At 40.2% G+C, this 14,012-nt stretch overlaps 1 protein-coding gene across 1 annotated transcript; it reads left to right on the top strand.

Annotated features, from left to right (window-relative positions):
- The first annotated feature begins 248 nt into the window (after positions 1-248).
- Positions 249-13,355, top strand: LOC121450513 (guanylate-binding protein 5-like). Its single transcript, XM_041655474.1, has 11 exons — positions 249-328; positions 3,453-3,661; positions 4,347-4,474; positions 5,617-5,726; positions 7,488-7,681; positions 7,954-8,196; positions 9,257-9,537; positions 10,739-10,951; positions 11,750-11,852; positions 11,965-12,146; positions 13,090-13,355. Exons 2-11 carry the CDS (start codon positions 3,472-3,474, stop codon positions 13,210-13,212), a joined length of 1,767 nt encoding a protein of 588 aa, XP_041511408.1. The 5' UTR covers positions 249-328; positions 3,453-3,471; the 3' UTR covers positions 13,213-13,355.
- Positions 13,356-14,012: the final 657 nt, after the last annotated feature.

Here is a 14,012-nt window from a genome sequence, read left to right as displayed (position 1 = left end):
CATCTGGGAAATCAGTTCAAGGTATCCACACCTTTCATGGGACAATGCAGTTAAAGGGAAATCTTTTAACTGAATACTCTGAGCTTGGGTAGTTTCAGTTTCCTTTCAGGATTGGAAACTAACCATGGTAGTTTTTTTCTTTATATTGCATAAGTAAGTTCTCTGCTAGAGAGCTGGGAGGAAAAAGGGAATTCCCAGAACTGGCCAGTATTTAAGAGAAACAAGCACAGCTAAAAACGGACAAGAGGTTTGCACTCTGGCAAAGTCCTCTTTGAAGCTGCTTTCTTCCCAGCTCTTCCTCTGACTTGGCTCCTCAGTTTTTGTTAAGGTAAGGTCGGAGATGCATGGGTGGGCAGAGACTGTTATGGTTTAGTTTTTAAAATACTCTATCCAGGATGGAATGCATCTTAGCCTGGGATGCTGCATCAGCCCTAAGTGTGAAGACTGAGTCACAGTGTTAGCAGACAAACAATTGTTCATCTGTCAGTCCGAGGGTTTACTCAGTGTCCCATTTGCTTCCTGACGATGAGAGGCAGCCTGGGTAGGGACTAAACTGAAGGCTAGAAATGTCTTCCAGCTGTTTTTCTTTCATTGCTCGGTTATAATTTCTTGGCATCCACAATCATTGCTTAAATTCCTCTGCCTTTAAGACCTGCTGCAGGACCAAGCCCCTCCTGCTATATCAAGGCTTAGCAAGGTGTCCCAGCATAGGGAATGGGCTCTAAAAAGGCAGTTCATGCCCCTGGGATAGGTCCTGGTGCCACTGTCAGGGCCCACTCCCCAAAAGATCAAGTCACATAACAGAGAAGGGGAAGTGGGAGGAACTGGGGTTGGTATGTAAAATCAAAAATAAATTTTAAAAAATAAATGAAAGTTGAAAGGGCTAGAAAATTAATATAGCTAAAAAATAAAAATGGGATCAAAGCATCATCCCCCTCCCCCCCCCCAAAAAAAAAACCTGACGCAGCCCTTTCAGTCTGTGACCTGGGGGACTTTTAGGACAGCAGACAACTATTTCTTGGCATGAGGAAGAGCAAAGGTTGAGTTGCAATGTAAATATCTAAGATGCTGAAGATAAAACAAAAATGAAAGACAAAGAAAAGGTGAAACTCCAAGGCACAGCAGGGAGACACTTCCTGACACTACAGTGGGCTTTCAGCTTTGCTGTGGTCTCTTGAAGTTTCCAGGCCTTCTTTTCCTTGGCAGTCACTTTTTTTAAAGTCAGTTTTTTAACCTCTTTGGCGCTCAGTTTAGTCCTGCAAACCCTGAACTAAAACTATATCTACAAGGAACTGTTTTCTTTCAGAGGTTTGTCCCCAGAACTCCTCAGCATGTTCTCTCAGATTTCTTAGCAGTTTTCTTCTCTGTAGTCCCCCCTACACACATACACACACACACACACACACACACACACACACACACGCTCCCCACTCTGCAGTTGTCCATAGAGCTAAGAAGAGCATCAGGTCCCCTGGCACTGGTGTTACAGGTAGCTGAGTCACTTGATGTGGTGGGTTCACCCAAACCCAGGTCTTCTACTTCAGGTGCTTTTAACCACTGATCCACCACTCTAGCCAGCTCTCTACTGATAGAAATGGATATTGATTTGTTTGCTTCTGACTTGTAAGAAGCATACTGAAAGAGCTGAGTGACATCATAATGCTAGTCAGTTGCAAGTCCGAGACTGCACATCAAGTCTAAATTACAGCAAAGCCAAAATGTGATTTTTAAAAATTTACAAATTATTTTTATTTTATGTGTATGGGTCCCTGGTGCCCTTGGAAGCCAGATGAAGAAACTGAAGCTGCAGACAGTTGTGAGCCAACATGTAGGTTCTTGGAAACAAACCTTGATCCTCTGAAAGAGTTGTCTGTTGTTTTTAACAGATGAACCATCTCGCCAGTTCCCTTAAAGTTATGGGACTCTTAACAGATACAAAGAATATATTCCTGAGTCCTGCACTGATCTATGCAAGGCAGAGTACTGAATTTTGGAATGTGCCTGGAGAACATTAAATGTGCAGTGACATTCGTGATTTGGCTGCAGTAAAAGCATTAAGGATTCTATCCAGGCACTCTTTGGTGCTAACACGTAAAATACTATGATTACTAGAGACACACAGTACTAACGTTCTTTATAAAGGCTGAAGATTCAATTAAATTAGTTTCTTCCTCCATTACTGACATCATCCAAAATTACAAGGGCCTCTAAACCTCCATATCACGTGCAGATGTGATCTTTCTTATCTTGGCTAACTTTAGGTCATCACTGAAAGCTACATCTATATAGTCTGCAAAAAATCATTTTAATTCCTGCTGTGTATAGATAAGGCAACTACTGATACGGGGTAGCAATATCACACCAGAGATTGGTTAGAATGGGCAAACACTTGGCATTAGATTCTCAGTTCACTAAGATAAGGCTGTTTCCTGGCATGGGCTTGCACTAGGTACTCCCTAATGCCCATGGCTTGACATCTGCCATCTGTGGTGACTCTGCCACTATCTGCTCGTATCAAAACAGTTTCTGTTTCAGTTTCTTAGTTACAGGCATGGTTTACCCTGCCCTGGCTCTGAGCATGAGGAGGAAATGTGTCTTTATGACCATTAAATACAACCGCAAGGAAACCCATCCTTTTTCATGGCCAGCTCGTGCAACTCATTCAGATGTTTTCTTGTTACTGTTTTGTAATGAAAAGTGAATTCAATGAAGATCATGGCTTTTTAACTTCTTCATTAAATAGTCAGTACTAAAATGGAAGATAGCTATCTGTCTCCCCGATAAGTGATGCCAAAAAGCATGTGTTACCTTTATCATTCAGCTTGAACTAATTTATTAGACAGTTGTCAGTTTACCAGTAATGATGTCTTTTCAATCATTTTGCCAATTACAAAATGATCATGCTCTGAAGTTTGGGATTAATAAAGGACATTCATATCTATGTAAAAATGTTTTTGAAAGTACCACTTTAATAAGAAAACATGTATAATGTCTTTGAAAATGATATATGTTAGAATTATGGCTTGGTGGCAAGGAAGTGGTGCATTTTGGTCAGATAGCTCAGTAAGAGAGTGCACGACACGTCACAGTCAAGCAATCCAAGGATACCAGTAGGTACACGCCAGGAAACATCAGCAAGCTGGAAGCCAATGGAATGAGCTAGACCCAAACTGTTAGTAGGTAGGCTAATGATAGGGGTTTCCTGAGTCTAACAAGAACTTAAGAGGCTGTAGTATATGCTATTACAGGTCTGTGAACAGGCAGGAGCTATTGTACTTTGCTACTTATTTTTAGTTCTTAGTTTTTAGTTTTCAATATCTCAGAAACTCAGGCAATGCTTTCAGATCATTTATTCCAGGATTCAGTGGGTAAAATGCCTTTCTTTAAATACTAGGAATTTCAGGTCATCCTGTTTCTAGGAATTTCAGGTCATCCTGTTTCTTCTCCAGCAGACAAAGAAATATTTTAGACATGGCTCCAGAGATCCAGATGTCAGAACCCATGTGCCTCATTGAGAACAATGAGGAACAGCTAGTGGTCAATCAGGAAGCTCTGAAGATTCTGTCTGCCATCACACAGCCGGTGGTAGTGGTGGCCATCGTGGGCCTTTATCGTACAGGCAAATCCTACCTGATGAACAAGTTGGCTGGGAAGGAGAAAGGTGAGCAACACCAACAATGCTTGCTGAGTCCCCTCTGTCCACCCATACTGTGAGCATCCAGCTTAGGGTGTGAAAAGAGAAACTTGGGGACCCGTCTAGATTCTGTGTTTGTGGCACAACCACTGTTTGCATCTTTTGGTAGCTAAAGGGAAGCTCCCTGTCTGTGGCTTAGCATGTGTTTATTCCTCAACATCTTCCCAGAAAAAGTAAAATATATTACCTTTATAAGAACTAAGACATCAATGAAATAAATTCAACAAAATAAATCCAATGAAATACATTCCAACTCTTAAGTTTTTAGGAGTATAATATTGTATTTTTAAAATAGCATCAGATGCCAACTTTAAGTCGTTAATACTCTTTGCCCATTACTTTACTTCTAATTATATCATCAATTGTCTGTTCTTCTGTCTTGCCAATTTGTTTCTCTTGCATCCTAGCTTAAATTCTCAAGGGAATTCCTGAATTCCAGATGCCCTCTTTGTTATCTTTTTGTTTTTTGAGACAGGGTTTCTCTGTAGTTTTGGAGCCTGTACTGGAATTAGCTTTTGTAGACCAGGCTGGCCTCGAACTCACAGAGATCAGCCTGCCTCTGTTTCCTGAGTGCTGGAATTGAAGGTATGCGCCACCACCACCCGACTTCCAGATGCCTTCTTACTTCAATTCCACTCCCTTTGCCTCTCAGGCTTTTCTGTGGGATCCACTGTGCAGTCTCACACCAAGGGGATCTGGATGTGGTGTGTGCCTCACCCCCAGAAGCCAGACCACACCCTAGTTCTGCTTGACACTGAGGGCCTGGGAGATACCGAGAAGGTAAGGAGAGAGGCTTCTGTTTGGGTTAGATTTATCTTCCCGGGTCTCTAAATACTCTTAGTACAGGAATTTCTCTTCTCACCACCCATAAAATTGGCATTTCCAGTTGACCTGAGAGCACTTTTGCCCTTTATTTTTAATAGGCAGAACCTGGATGCATGGAGTGAGAAAATATCTTCATAAGGCAGAGTCCATACTGAGAGTACTAGAGTGATGATGAACTAAGTACTTCCTGAGTACTGAAGCATAGTGGAATTTAAATCACTGCTTCAAACCCAGTCCTACAGAGAATGTAGACTAATAGTTGGCTACTGGTTAAATCAAGTTGCTAAACCATGCCTGTAGTACCTGTAGTTCCATAGTTTTGACAAAATAGATGTCTCTCCAAATGTTTTTCTGTTTGTCTTGCGCAAATAATTATGTGAACAGTGGACATACTGGCATTTTCTAGTTGTATACTGGTAAGCATTTAACACACCACTCACCATGAATAAAACACTTCAGTCTAAAGCACATTACTTTTTCCTAAATATTCCCATTATTATTGACTTCAAGTTTCCAATGTAGAGTTCCATTTGGACCTGGGGAGATATGCCTTTTAACCAGTATGAGTTGGTTCTTAGACATTACTAGAACTTTCTCTTGAATGTCCAGTGTGAAAAAGTTTTTGTTTTTGCTTTTTCTTCATTTTAAAATTTCTGTTTTGTCAAGATTCACAGATGATAAGACATAATTTGAACTTGATTTACTCAATCTGCAGCATAGGAAAAGTTATTATAAACTCATTCTTCCACATTGTCTTGGAATGAGATAAGATTGTTAATGAGACCACCTTATGGGTAGTAATAAGTAATACAGATATATGTACCATGCATATAAGGCAGTCTGTTTTGCCCCTGTAAAACCTTACTTTTAAGTATTCTGGTTGCCCTTCTAACTTATTCATTTTGCAACCATCTAAGCGTGATTAGAGGAAAGACTAGTGAGTTAGCATAGAATGATAAATCAGTAGTATAAAATTACCAATGGGAAAAGCATGCAAATTATTTTTCTTTGTTTAATATCTGTATATTAACATTTTATTTTTGGTGATATTCACCCAAGAATGTCCCAACGCGTGGCTCAATTTTCTTCTGTTCTAGATTAATAAAAACAATGATACTCAGATCTTCGCACTGGTAATCCTTCTCAGTAGCACCATTGTATACAACACCATGAGCAAAATTGACCAGGGGGCTATCGACCTACTGCAGTATCCTTTGTGGTCCAGACCAGTCCTACAGTGGAGAAAACACACCATCTATTCACCTATGAGACTTTTGGACTCATAACAGTTAAAACAAAGGGGCAATGGTGATGGCTCAATCAGAGAAATGTTTGTCACCCAAGAATGAGGACAGGAGTTTGGATCCATAACATCTATGTAAAAATCCAGGCATGGAGTCAGGTAGTGGTGGTGCACTCCTTTAATCCTTGCACTTGGGAGACAGAGGCAGGCAGTCCTCTGTAAGTTCGAGGTCAGCCTGGTCTACAAGAGCTAGTTCCAGGACAGGCTCCAAACTACAGAGACACCATGTCTCAAATAAATAAATAAATAAATAAATAAATAAATAACTAGCAAGCCAGGCAAGGCAGTGTGTACCTGTCACTCCAAGACTGGGAATAGGTATGGGGAGTCTAAGACAGGAGGACTCCTGGGGCTTCCTAGTCAGCTCTAGAGCCAATCAGGTAGTCTCACATTCAGTAAGAGACTGTCTCAAAACACAAGGTGGAGAGAACTAGAAGAAGATATCCAATACCAACGTCTGGCCTCAATAGATATGCACATCTGCACACACAAAACTGCATGCACACATACACACACACATACATGTAGATGGAGCGGCGGACTGCGTTCCCGCCCAGCTCCCGCCCAGCTAGCTTTATACCCGAAATAACAACACACAAATTGTATTCTCTTAAACACTGCTTGGCCTATTAGCTCTAGCCTCTTACTGGCTAACTCTCACATCTTAATTAACCCATTTCTAATAACGAGGTGGTGGCTTACCAGAAAGATTCTTAACCTGCATCCATCTTGGAGAGGAAAGCTATAGCGTCTGCCTCACTTCCCTCTTCCTCCCAGCATTCTGTTCTGTCTACTCCGCCTATCTAAGCTGCTGTCCTATCAAAGGCCAAGCAGTTTCTTTATTAATTAACCAATGAAAGCAACACATAGACAAATGACCCACCTCCATCACACACACACACACACACACACACACACACACACACACACACCAGTTTTTTTAGGCCACCCACAAGCTCCCAAATCATGACAGAAGATTTCTTATTAGTTTTGATTTCTCAGGATAGCTCAGGCATGTTTCTGGCTAGCGCTTTTAACTTGAATGAACCTGTTTCTCTTTATCTACCTTTTGCCTTGGAGCTTTTTACCTATCTTACTTCTGTATAGTATACTTTCAGTGGTTCTCACGTCTGCTGCCTGGCATCTGCTTGGCTTCTTGTCCCAGGTGTGTTCCTCATTCTCTCTTCCTTCTTCTCTCTTATTCTTCCTTTCTTCTTTCTGGATTTCTCCTCCGAATTTTTCCTCTCTGCCAGAAAGCCCCACCTATCCCTTTCCTGCCTAGCTATTGGCCATTAAGTTTCTTATTGAGCCAGTCGGGTACCTTAGACAAGATGAAACAGAAGCAACACTTCTGTACATAATTAAACAAATGCAACATAAACAAAAGTAAAGCAGCTCTACACAATTAAAGCAATATTCCACAGCACAAACAAATGTAACACACCTTTACGTAGTTAAAATAATATTCTACCACACACACACACACACACACACACACACACACACACATTAAAATATCATACAGAGTAGAAACACAAAGAAACGAGCCCTCGAGTATGTCACCAATGCGGTGTTAATTCAGTTAAGTGCAGAAGGGAGCAAAAGAGGTTTAAGGAAGCATTAGATACAGCCCCACTTTTGCCAATTTCCTCAATTGTGTCTCAGCAATGTGACAGAAATGACAGATCTTCTCCGGACAAGAAACTCCTCTGACCTTAATGAAAGTGAAGAAGCGGCTGACGTGAGCTTCTTTCCAGACTTGGTGTGGACTCTGAGAGATTTCTACCTGAGTCTGGAAACAGATGGGCATGCCATCACATTAGATGAGTATCTGGAGAATTCGCTGAAGCTGAAACAAGGTAACAGAACTTCAGTCTGGGAAAAAGAAAGAAAAGTTTCCAAGAACTTGTTTTTTTAAATGGGCAACTAAGTATATAATTTTCCATATTTACCCACCTAACCCTTTTACAAAATTCTATTAGTCTCCAGTTATTGAAATTTCTCTAATTGTTTTGCTTTCCTTTCCTAGTTAGTCTTTATTCTTTATGTTTAATACAACATCAGGAGAAAGGACATTTATTTAAAGTGGATATAGATTATATTATGTTAAATCCTTTATTTCCTTCTGCAGGTAATGATGAAAGAACTGAAATATTCAATCTGCCACGACTATGCATACAGAAGTTCTTCCCGGTGAAGAAATGCTTTGCTTTTGATTTCCCCACTAAGAGAAATAAACTTTCCCAGCTTCAAACACTCAATAGTGATGAGCTGAGTCCTGAATTTGTGCAGGAGTTGTCAGAATTCTGTTCTCACATCTTCATACATTCGAAGACCAAGTCTCTCCCAGGAGGCATCCAAGTCAATGGACCTTGTGAGTACTTTTTAAAAGGACTTTATGCCAACTCATAAAGAATTGAGGACACATAGAGTTTTTTTGTTGATGATTGATAAATTGGTCAGTCATTGCTGGGAAGGAAATCCAACGTATCACAGATACCAAGCTTACCTCTAGTGTTGTTTTACTAAAACCTCAAAGTTGCATCATATAAAATCCTAAGAATGATGACATCAATTAGAGAAGTTTTACCCATTTATCTAGAAACTGATTAACTCATGTGTGTTGACAAAATTTCCATAATATATTAATTATATTATTATTATGTGACATAGCATTTGATATGCATGAGATAAGATAAAATAAGGTGAGATAAATACATACATGTTCCCTGTAGAAACAGAATTTTTCTGTTGCAAAACTTGTACAGCTGTTGAATGTAATCCCATATTGTTTACAATCCTGAAAGGTGTATATAAATGCTATTTAATGTAGTTGATATTAAGAACCCCATGTTTTAGAACTTGGCAAATACTTCAAATATTGTGAAAGGAATTACTTCCAAGCAGAAGCTGACAAGGAAGAAAAACACAGGAGTTTTGATGAAGAATAAGGTTTAGATTGCTGAATCCTATTTACAGAGGAAAGTAACTCATACCACCTTAACCATGATAAAATAAAGCAAAAGGAAAAAAATGAATAGAATAGAAAACTGAGAGAGAAAAAGCATAGGAAGCTTAAAGAATCAAAAATCTAAAGCATGTTAATGAGATGAGTGTTCATGACTTTTATATGATCATCTTATTTCTCTGTGGAGAAGGATAAAATACAGATCATCACATATGTCTTAAGAATTCCTCTGTTTTCTTCTTTCAACAAAGATTTGACTAGGTTTTTGTTATTTTTATATGTTTTTCCTCAAAGAAATAACTACTTGTCATCTTAATCTTAAAATTCTTCAAAAGAACTTCTCTGGGCCACTTGAATTCTATGTAGAACGCTGAAGAACTGCAGGCAATACATAATTAGCATTCTCAGAATGATTCCATATTAACCTTTTCTGCAAATGATACAAGCATCTCTTCCTTCTCTGAAGGTCTAGAAAGCTTGGTGCTGACCTACGTCGATGCCATCAATAGTGGTGCTCTGCCCTGCATACAGAATGCAGTGGTAGCCTTGGCCCAGAGAGAGAACTCTGCTGCATTGCAAAAGGCTGTCACCCACTATGACCAGCAGATGAGCCAGAGGGTGAAGCTGCCCACAGAGACCCTTCAGGAGCTGCTGGACCTGCACAGGACCTGTGGGAACGAAGCCATGGAAATCTTCAAGAAGCATTCTTTCAAGGATGAGGACCAATGTTTCCAGAAGGAGTTGGAGGTCTTTACTTTCTGTATTTGTTTGTAGATATCAGAGTCAACAGAAGGCAAGAATATTCTACAACTGGAAAATAGGATTAATTAAAAAAAATCAGTTTCCACTAGATGGGAAAGAAATGACAGTCACTTGTGTGGCTTTGATGTGAGTTAGTTTGCAAAATAGGAAAGTCTGAAAGAATATGGCCCCAAGGATCCTGACATTTTCAAACACACACACACACACACACACACACACACACACACACACTCCATTAAAAAACCTTGAATTTCTTTTCCCCTCACAGAAAATAATCATTAACAATGCATTTACTTTTTATTGGTCAACTAGATAGAATTGCTTTGGCATCTACAGTGAAAGTAGGGTTAGTAGAATTATCAGATAGTGCAGCCAGTGACTCAATTTTACACACCTAGAAGTCGAAAACTCTGAAAGAAACATCATTAAACAGTTGGTTACATTTAAAATTATGGTGCAAGTGAGAGCTCTGAAACCATAAAATCACATCTAAAGTGGAAATAGCATCTTGAGAAAAGAGTTTCAAGTAACCTCAATTAAATTCTGTGGAACACACACACACGCACACATGAGAGAGAGAGAGAGAGAGAGAGAGAGAGAGAGAGAGAGAGAGAGACTTCCTGACTTCCTGAGAATAAGAAGGGTTTCAGTAGATGGAGGAGAAAAGAAAAGTTTGTGGGGTAAATAAGAGTAAACCTCACTACATAAATGTAGGAAAATATCAAGATGAATAGATTAAAGATACAAGCATGCTGGGCAGTGGTGATATATGCCTTTAAACCCAGCACTAAGGAGGCAGAGGCAGGACGATCTCCGTGAGTTCAAGGCTAGCCTAGTCTATAGAGCTAGTTCTAGGACAGCCAGGGCTTCACACAGAAATCCTGTCACAAAAAAACCCCACCAAAATGAAACAAAACAAAACAATAATAAGAGAAGTTCTTTCTCACTGTTCCTTAAGAAACAACTTAGTATATCTGCTGTTAGAAAGGAAAACATTTCTAACTGCCAAGTAAACATAACTTCTCATAAAGTATTTTCTTGCAAATTTTCCAGCTTTGATAAGGATATAATCTTACACACGTTTGTCCAAGTTTCAAAGGAAATAAAATGCAGATTCTTTTGAAAAACAATTCCCAGGAGCACTGAAGTATACCTAACATTTTCATGTTTTTTTCCCCTTTCAAAGACCTTACTAAGTGGAAAGCAGAATGAGATTTGTAAGAAGAATGAGGAAGCCTCTGCAGAACACTGCTCAACCCTACTTCAGAGTATTTTTAAGCCTCTGGAACGAGGAGTGGCACAGGGGATCTATGCTAAACCAGGAGGCCACAGTCTTTTCCTTCAGAAGATGGAACAGCTGAAGGCACAGTATCGTCAGCAGCCAGGGAAGGGAATACAGGTATCCTTCGTTCCCAGTACAGGTGCAGTGATGTACTCTCTGTCTCTGCCCATGAGTTACTCTGCTTTTGGGTGAAATGCACTTGGCTTCGATGTTCTAGCAGAGAATGTCTACTTCCATGGCAGCGGTAGACGAAAGCAACCCATTGCTGTCATCACTAGACTTCAGCTGTAGTCGTCAGCGTTTATGATCATCAGCGGGGCTCGTTAGGATTACGCAAGTCAGAATCTCAATAAGTGAAGCCAATTTAGGGAAAGCCAACAATTGACTGTCTGAAATGGTTTTTATTTCAAGTATGCCAGAGTTCAAGTGACGTCATCCATTTCCTTCTATTTATTTCTTTCCAACCCCTGCTTCATTTTCCTGTTAACTTCATTTTCAAGCAATCTCCCTCGCCCCTGCCAAAAAATTCAACCAACCAACCAAACAAACAAGACAAAAACAAAACAAAAAAAAAAAATCCAAAAGTCTCTGACATGGCCCTAGTTTAGCTTGCCTTTAGAGACTTATACCTCAGAGGAGGGTAAGCATATTGATTGCAGCACCCACATTAGTTTTTAAAACATCCACATTTCAGTGTTTAGCCACCTGTACGTAAGTTTGTTAGGTGTAGCATCCCTGGGTGCTCTGATTGGCAAAGGCAGTATCATTCCCGTGGCTGAAGACTAATGGACACACCCATCGTGTACAGACTTAGCATCCCCTAGGAGGGAAAGATAGTGGGAAAAGAAAGAAAGACATTTTTTGGTTTACAAATTAGCATTTCCTAGTTCTAACAGCATGTTTTGGGGTTCCCAGGCTGAGGAAGAGCTTCAGAAGTATTTGAAGACCAAAGAACAACTGAGCAATACAATTCTACAAACAGACCAGGTTCTCACAGCCAAGGAGATTGCGAGGAAAGGTGAGAAGGAAATGGAAGCAATGCATGGTGCACAGGATGTTGAAAGTTAACACAGCCTGCATTTGCAAGGAGAGGCCGCAGAGACTTGTGACTGACTTTCTTTTCTCCTCAGCTGAAGAAGAAAGAGCAGCGGCTGCCAGGGCTGAAGCAAAGAGGTTGGAGACAATTCGAATCCAGGAAGAACAAAAGAGAGCAGAGCAGGAGAGACTGCATCAAGAGAAACTGAGGCAAATGGAGATTGACAGAGCAAACTTCCAGGCAGAGCAAGAGAGGATCAGGGCACAGAGGGTCCAGGTACTTGTTGAACTGTTTCCTCTTGGATGTTACTCAGCTACTCAATCTCCCATCTGTCAAGGTGACAGCATGATGGCCTAAGGGGAAAGGTAGTCGCATGGGGCAGCTCAGGGCAGAGACCCTGAAGTCAGACTGCTGGATGTCAATCCCAAGTATCACCTTTTACTAAGTGGGTGTTTACGCAAATTGCCTCTTCTTTCTATACTTTAGTGCAATCTCTAGTCACCATGAAGCAGAACTACTGTGTCCTTAAGTGAATTAAGTGAATTCCCACAAGAATAACCCAAATACTGGTATCACACAGGCTTGCAAACGGGATCTCAAACATGGTTGGTTCTGCAGAGATAGTATGACACTCCTAGTCACCACTCATGAAACTGTCCCTACCCATCCCCTGACTTACCAGTATATCCACGGGTATTAGCTTTGTCAGGAACTACTACTCTTTATTTTTCATATTCCCTTGCTCTCATGAAAGACAGAGAGGGCCATCACTCCTATCAGTCAAAGAGTGGTGACATGGACACTACTTCTTAGACAGGACTCAGATGGCTGCGTTTGACACTCTGAATGGCACCTTGTCACTCTGTGTACAGACTCTTCTTGTAGAAACATATCTGACAATATCCAATGTGAGAGAATTGAAGAGAATAGGTGACTGAGATGCCAAGGTAATGTTTTGGTCTAAAGAGGAAGGTCATGTTGGGGTGGAATTCTAGAGACACTAACATTTCAGAGACTGAAGCTGTGTCTGGAACTAGAGAAAAAGGTTGGAAAGTGATAGAAGTAGTTGCACAGATACCGATGAAGAGTTGTTCAGGGATTGTCTATTGATACCATAGAGTAGTATAAGTATGGATGAGCCAATGATTAATGAATGAGAAAAGAGTTGGGTGTCATTTATTTTTGTCAAACTCCATCAATTCTGTTTATTTCCTCTTAGAAAGAGATTGAGAGGATCAAGGCAGAACAAGACGCTCAACTCAGACAAATCAATGAACAGCTTCAAAAAGCAAGAGAAACGGTCTATCACCCACGACCACATAATGAATGTATATTAATCTAACCACCAAAGGAAGGACTTCCTTTCCTTGCTGCTTCTCATTGAAGACACAAAGGAGCGAGAGACTAAAGGACTCGAGACAATCCAGTAGTTATAAAACCCAATGCCCCTGTCTAACTGTCGTATTTGTCTTAAGGTATTTTACGTTGCCTACACAGTGTTAACCTGATCAATATCTTGAACTCACATGTGTATCTCTCCTGTTGGTGGACAGAAAGAAAGTCCCAGTGAGAAATCAGAAACAACGCATATTTCTTGACTGGATGGAGTAGTCCTCTTTGAGCAATGTGACTCCTCAGTACTGGAAGTGGGCCATTTGCATGTTCTCTTTCATCTATGTTTCTTCTTTGGGAGCCCAGTAACATTATAATCAACCTTGTCATAGGTCCAGCTACCATGCCATTGACTTACAGATAGATTTGTTTCTACTGATTGTTTTCTCTGCCAGCTGCACATTTTATCTTTTGTTATGTTCATTAAAGAAATTCTCCTTCACAATACAGTGCTTCTGATACATAGAATTGCCGTTTGGCTCTGTCCATTTCAATAATTCTTCCTTAAAGTCTACACCTGCCCGTGAATATTGCTCACTTTGCACCGGATTCTTAAATAGCAATTATACTGATTTTTAAATCATTTTAGCAATTGAAAAATTAGAAATTTTAAATGATTTCTTTTTTTTTTTATTTTTTATTTTTTTTAAATTTATTTATTTATTAAGGATTTCTGCCTCGTCCCCACAACCGCTTCCCATTTCCCTCCCCCTCCCCCGATCAATTCCCCCTCCCTCATCTGCTCGAAGA

This window comes from Microtus oregoni, unplaced genomic scaffold (genome assembly GCF_018167655.1).
Source record: "Microtus oregoni isolate MIOR12 unplaced genomic scaffold, Mior012 000000F_ref0000247, whole genome shotgun sequence".
Lineage (NCBI taxonomy): Eukaryota > Metazoa > Chordata > Mammalia > Rodentia > Cricetidae > Microtus > Microtus oregoni.
The sequence above is the reverse complement of the archived record's forward strand: the minus strand, read 5'-3'. Positions and strand labels throughout refer to the sequence as shown.